This window comes from Ursus maritimus, unplaced genomic scaffold (assembly GCF_017311325.1).
Source record: "Ursus maritimus isolate PB19 unplaced genomic scaffold, ASM1731132v1 scaffold_9, whole genome shotgun sequence".
Taxonomy (NCBI): domain Eukaryota; kingdom Metazoa; phylum Chordata; class Mammalia; order Carnivora; family Ursidae; genus Ursus; species Ursus maritimus.
The window spans coordinates 53,093,248-53,099,670 of record NW_024427107.1 but is presented as its reverse complement, the minus strand read 5'-3'; the positions used below and the strand labels follow the sequence as shown (position 1 = coordinate 53,099,670).

The window sequence follows — 6,423 nt, the reverse complement described above, 5'->3', positions numbered from 1 at the left end:
GGGGGGGGGGCGTAAGTCCGGGAAGGGCCTCGGCGCCTAGCAGTGTGCGTCTAAGCATTTCCCCCGCGCGACCCCTCCTCTCGCCTCAGCCTCGGCGCCCCGGCACTGGTGCGCTGCTCTCGCGCACTCGCCGCGCCCTAGCGGCCACAGGCGGAACGAGCACAGGGGGTGGAGAGTGGAGGGGTGCGCGGGCGGGAGGCACCCCCCTCGGGAGTCAGGGAAATCCCGGCCGCCACCAGGGGCCGTGCCACCACCCTCGCCGGACCGAGGCTTCCGGCGCGCCTCCCAACTTTGTGGCGCCCTCCGAGAACGGCGGCGGGGATGGAGCTGCCTCCCCGAAGGCGGGCGCCGCCGGACTCGCCGCTGGACAGCTGCTCCCTGACCTCGCTGGAGTCCAGCGTTTTCTGCAGCGAGGGTGAAGGGGAGCCCCTGGCGCTCGGGGACTGCTTCACGGTCAACGTGGGCGGCAGCCGCTTCGTGCTCTCGCAGCAGGCGCTGTCCTGCTTCCCGCACACGCGCCTTGGCAAGCTGGCCGTGGTGGTGGCCTCGTGCCGCCGCCCCGGGGCCCTGACCGCCGTGCCCAGCCCCCTGGAGTTCTGCGATGATGCCAACCCCGTGGACAACGAGTACTTCTTCGACCGCAGCTCGCAAGCATTCCGCTACGTCTTGCACTACTACCGCACCGGCCGCCTGCACGTCATGGAGCAGCTGTGCGCGCTCTCCTTCCTCCAGGAGATCCAGTATTGGGGCATCGACGAGCTCAGCATCGACTCCTGCTGCAGGGACAGGTACCCGAGAGGCGCGCGGTGGCTGGGCGGGGAGGCGGGTGCAGTGGAGAGAGGGCAGCAGAGGTAAGATAGGAGCTTCACACAAGCCTCGCTGAATCCAGGCCTCAGAATACCTGAGGCCATTTCTGAGCTGTGGGGTGGCGGTGAGGTCTGGACAGCGTCAGAGCCAGCTTTGTATTGGAACCTTCTGAACCTCTTCCTTTTTTGAATGAATGTGTGCCAACTCGTTTTTAAGGCAAAGGAGGTCAGGCCTGAAATAAATATTTGATGATTGAATAAATGAGTCAGAAAAGCTATAATCCAAAGGTGCATGTATAGAGATGGAGGTTTCAGTAGGAAGCATTATCATTTATCAGACCTAGAACACTAACTTTTTTATTTTTATTTTTTTATTCTTTTTTGGCATTTTTTTAATGTTCAATTAGCCAACGTATAGTACATCATTAGTTTTTGAAGAACACTAACTTTAAACTTGGATGGAGAACTGCTTTAAATACAGGAGATAGAAAATTGGTTCCTTGACCGTGAATATTTGTGGCACTTTGATGATGACTTTGCTATTATCTTGTTATTAGTACTATTTCTCCACGAAGACCTTTCCATTACATGCACACAAGAGTTCCATATGGCAAACTTCTGTTCCTGTTACAAGAAAAATGGGTAATAAAATGCATTAAAGTAGATTTGCTATGTATAAATCCTTTTGCATAACCTTCTACCAAGAAAGGGTCATTTTAAAAATAATCCTAAATGAGAAGTTCTGAGTACTGTAGGCAGGAGACAGCCTGGGTAAAATATGAATGGACATTTTCTGCGTTTTACTGACCTAAAAAGCATGACCTCACTGCTAAGTTTAATTTTCTTTTGATGTCTTTATTTTTAAAAAGTTAGACTAATCACCAAGTTGTTTTCTCTAAAAGATACTTCAGAAGAAAGGAGCTGAGTGAAACGTTAGACTTTAAGAAGGACACAGAAGACCAGGAAAGTCAACATGAGAGTGAACAAGACTTCTCCCAAGGACCTTGTCCCACTGTCCGTCAGAAGCTCTGGAACATCCTGGAGAAACCTGGATCTTCCACAGCTGCTCGAATCTTTGGGGTCATCTCCATCATCTTTGTGGTGGTGTCCATCGTCAACATGGCCCTGATGTCAGCTGAATTAAGCTGGCTGGACCTGCAGCTGCTGGAAATCCTGGAGTATGTGTGTATTAGCTGGTTCACCGGGGAGTTTGTCCTGCGCTTCCTGTGCGTGCGGGACAGGTGCCGCTTCCTGAGAAAGGTGCCAAACATCATAGACCTTCTTGCCATCTTGCCCTTCTACATCACTCTTCTGGTAGAGAGCCTGAGTGGGAGCCAGACGACACAGGAGCTGGAAAATGTGGGGCGTATTGTGCAGGTTTTGAGGCTGCTCAGGGCTCTACGCATGCTAAAGCTGGGCAGACATTCCACAGGTATTCGAATCTCAGTGATGCTTTTTAATTTGCCATTGTTCGTAAACATTAGTGCTTGACCACAGTCCAAGAGAAGTGACTGTGAACTGATACTCAGAATCACCAACTCACATCCTTTACCCAACCAGGATCTTCAAAAATGTACTGGGAAGCCAAAAGTTGTTATCACAGGTATAGAGGAGAAGATGCCTCTCACACTCCTTCTCTTCATTAAGACGTGTGGAAAACTGTTTGACCACTTGTTAACCTCAGTTTATTTTAACCCAGTGCTCAGAAGTTGTACAAAAATTAAAGACACTCTGCCTCTAGAAGGTTCTAGATAAAATATGCATAAACAGCACATAAAAAGATATGCATAAATTATTCGTGATAGGGACATAAGCCAGTTTCTCTTCTGTGTCCAAGGAAGGGCTTACCATATACGTTCCTGGGCAAAAAAGAAAGTCAGCCTTACAGGGCTTTCTTCAGCCATGCAGAAAGTGGGATAACCAGGAACTGGTGGCCATCCCATAATTTTTGAAGAAACAATGGAAATATTTGCTTTGGAAGAAAGCTGAAGACATGGTTTACATGCTTTATCTAGTATCTGAGAATTTTCTTGTCCCTAAACTGGGATGCATGAGAGAGATGGCAACAGGAATTCCTTCAAATCTAATGAAAACCTAACGAACACTCTCCCTAGAAGAATCCCCACACAACACTCAATTGTGCGTGAAAGTTATAGTCAGCGTCAGGGGAAGTCACACAAATCCATTGAAGATGACCCTTGTGGTCCTGAGGCAGTAATTCTCAGTGGCTGGTCCTGCGGCTGTTGGATGCTCTGGAGTTACCTTAGGTTAGATTTTAATGAAAATCAGAACCCCTTGAAAAGCTCGTTAAAAGGCAAATTCTGAGCCCCAATCCATGAAGAGACAGATTTTAGTATTTGGGGGTGGATCAAGGAGCATGCATTTTAACAAGTTCATGAGGGATATTGGTGGACTACACCTTAAAAAACACTGGAGTAAGATGCCATGTTAATATGGTACATTTTAATGCAATACACAAAAATACAAATAATTTAGCTAGAAAGTCCTATTCCCACCTTATTTCACTAGATGTGTGCCTGACTGGTCACCTAAAAGAAGTTGCTGGTCATTGTTTCTTCCTATTAATACAGGAAGAAATTAACTTCATATATGTTTTTTTTCTCCACATGTCTGAGGTAATTAGGACTTCTCCTAACATAATTTTGGTAGTGTATTTTCCTAGCTAGTCTCACATAGCAGGGATTTGATAATGGGGTTTCCAACAACTTTTAGAAGTACCACTCTTTGTTTTCTGACACACATAATAGGATGCTTTCTTCTAGTATTTATAAACTCCTCACAAGATTCGATTTAAAAACACCCAGTAAAGACTACATTTTTTCCCAAAAGAAAAGAAAAAGAAAATAATAGTAATTTCCAACGTGTCACCTCTTCAAAGGTTTTTTTTTTTCCCCCAGTTCCAAAGCAGTACAAAGTATTAATAAAGCCTTAATTTATTGAGAGGATATGAACGCTTACATAAATATTTGACGATTTTATGTTAAGCATTACATTTAGCAATATATAGACATAGATGACATAGTTCCCCATGTATTGAGTATAAATATAAGTTGAGAAGTATTCTAGAATAACAGGAGGACCGTGGTGGGCCAGAGAGCCAAAGTTTAAATCCTGGCTCTGTAGCTTTGTACGAAATATGCCACCTCTCTGTGCCTCAGTCTCCTCATCTGTAAAATGGCATAATAATTACATCACTCTCATATTATTTTTTTAATATTATCTGAGTTAATAGATGCAGCGTACAGAAATTCAGACCACTTTGTGTTTCTTTACAAAATTACTTAGACCATTTCATCTTGAAATGAAAACAGTCTCCTGAACACTGTGCTTTTTCTCATCTGCTGTCAATGTATTTCAGAAATACAATTCAATACAGACACATCAAGGTCAGTTTTCTAAAAGATATTCTAAAGACATTCTAAAAAAATCTTCTTTTGAAGTTAAATGTCAAAATTAATATTCCTGAATCTTTACAAATAGCTGGTAAATAAGACTATCTTAAGGTTTTAAGAACAAAATTTAAAAATAATGAGAGCACAAATGGCATTTTAATGCAATTTCAAATAGTCTCTAGTGAATAAAAATTAAAATGCTTCTAGGAGGTATTGCTTTGACTTCGGAGACAGCATCATCATGACTTCAGGCTGATAGGACTTCAAACTGTGGGTACACCTGTAGCAGTGTTTGTGAACTTCGGTGTCAGGGGAGACGCCTTATTCGAACTGTAGTCCCCTTATGGGCTCATCTGACTCTCCTTAAGGGTGAGTCTCTCTGGAGACGGGATTGGACTTGGGTTGTCTCCCAGGGGTTTAGTGAATCCTCAGAATAGCAGTAGGGAATGCACCAATGCCTCATAGTGAGTGAATTTTCTAGTAGCTTCAGTCCCCCCTACCTTTTGGCAGTGAAGGAATAATCTATTTGGGTCTATCTCCTTACAAGAAAGCAGAAATTCTGTGTACTCAAGGAAAATATTTCCCTGCAGCTTTGGTGCTATGGGTACAAATTTCAGTGGGTGTCCCGGGAGTTCAGGAATCCCTCCTGATAAACCTTTAAGAATGCCCTGTGAATGCACATAGGATGTTCTCACGTCAGTGCGGTCCCTGATGCCTCACTTGCTCCTGCCGCTTCACTTCGTTCTCACAGTGGACACCCTTTACTGCTTCTGGCTTTCAGATAACAGAGTCCTGATTATGTTCAACTTCGTTGGGGGGGTGAGTAAAGCAGACACATACAATGTCAGGAGACAGCATAAAACTGACTTTAGAACAGTGTCCAAAGTGATGCATGGAGACACAGGGGGGCCAGGTGAGCCCTGCACTTGGCATGCTGCCGAGGCCTCCCATTTTACAGACTAAGATATAATTCCTGTCATCGTCCCCTGCCTGCCTTGTAGTCTCATCTGTCACTTTTTTTTTTTTTTTGTAAATAGTAGGTGTTTAGCAAATACACAAGTGAATGAATGAATCTAACTAGATTTCTTTCTATCCTTTTCGATCTGGCCCCGCCAACTAGACTATGAGCTTTCTGAAGAAAAAGATTATGATTTATCATCTCTGTACCCCCAGAACCCTGCCCAATGCTGGAGACATGTTAGATGTGAAATGCATGTGTGTGGGCAGAGACCCGGGCAGGAGAGGGGAAGAGAGGGAAGGGGAAGGTGGCGAGGGGAGGAAGGGGTGCCAGTGACTGACGACAGTTCTTCTATTCCAGGATTACGCTCACTCGGGATGACAATCACCCAGTGTTATGAAGAAGTCGGCCTACTGCTCCTATTTCTGTCTGTGGGAATTTCTATATTTTCAACTGTGGAATATTTTGCTGAGCAAAGCATTCCTGACACAACCTTCACAAGTGTCCCTTGTGCATGGTGGTGGGCCACAACATCCATGACTACCGTGGGATACGGGGACATTAGACCGGACACCACCACAGGCAAAATCGTGGCCTTCATGTGTATATTATCGGGAATCCTCGTCTTGGCCTTGCCTATTGCTATTATTAACGACCGCTTCTCCGCTTGTTACTTCACCTTAAAGCTCAAGGAAGCAGCCGTTAGACAGCGGGAAGCTCTGAAGAAGCTCACCAAGAATATAGCCACCGACTCATATATCAGTGTTAACCTGAGGGATGTCTATGCCCGGAGCATCATGGAGATGCTTCGGCTAAAAGGCAGAGAAAGGGCAAGTACTAGGAGCAGTGGGGGAGACGACTTCTGGTTTTGAATTCACTTTCAGTTTATGTACAAAAGCTTGGGTACAACTAAGTCAACTGATAAAGCCTTGATATGGATGTCTGTATACTGTCGAAGAGTCTCTTCTGAGTACTACCCATGTTAGTTTTTACTCATATATTGCTTGGTCTGCTAGAATAGTTCACATCCCCCAAACCAAGTGCACACTGAGTCTCAAAACTAGTCACTTCACACAACCCAATACAAGTAGGCCAGATGTCGAATTGTCAAGTATAAAATAATAGTGCAATACATACAACGAAGTTTAAAGTTTTACCTGTCACTAATTTTAGAAGTTCTTTGCACCACCAACCTAAGAGAATGGGAGTTAAAGCGCACAGCCCAGAGTGAAGATAAGTGAATATT

General features: G+C 44.8%; 1 protein-coding gene across 1 annotated transcript; it reads left to right on the top strand.

Annotated features, from left to right (window-relative positions):
- The first annotated feature begins 321 nt into the window (after window positions 1-321).
- KCNV1 (potassium voltage-gated channel modifier subfamily V member 1) lies at window positions 322-6,049 on the top strand. Its single transcript, XM_008689360.2, has 3 exons — window positions 322-788; window positions 1,709-2,238; window positions 5,538-6,049. The coding sequence occupies exons 1-3, from the start codon at window positions 322-324 to the stop codon at window positions 6,047-6,049; spliced, it is 1,509 nt and encodes a 502-aa protein (XP_008687582.2).
- The last annotated feature ends 374 nt before the right edge of the window (window positions 6,050-6,423 follow it).

Coding starts and splice junctions, on each gene's coding strand:
- KCNV1 (XM_008689360.2), top strand. CDS start 322: ATGGAGCTGCCTCCCCGAAGGCGGGCGCCGCCGGACTCGCCGCTGGAC. Junction 789..1,708: donor GACTCCTGCTGCAGGGACAG/GTACCCGAGAGG, acceptor TTTCTCTAAAAG/ATACTTCAGAAGAAAGGAGC. Junction 2,239..5,537: donor GCTGGGCAGACATTCCACAG/GTATTCGAATCT, acceptor CTTCTATTCCAG/GATTACGCTCACTCGGGATG.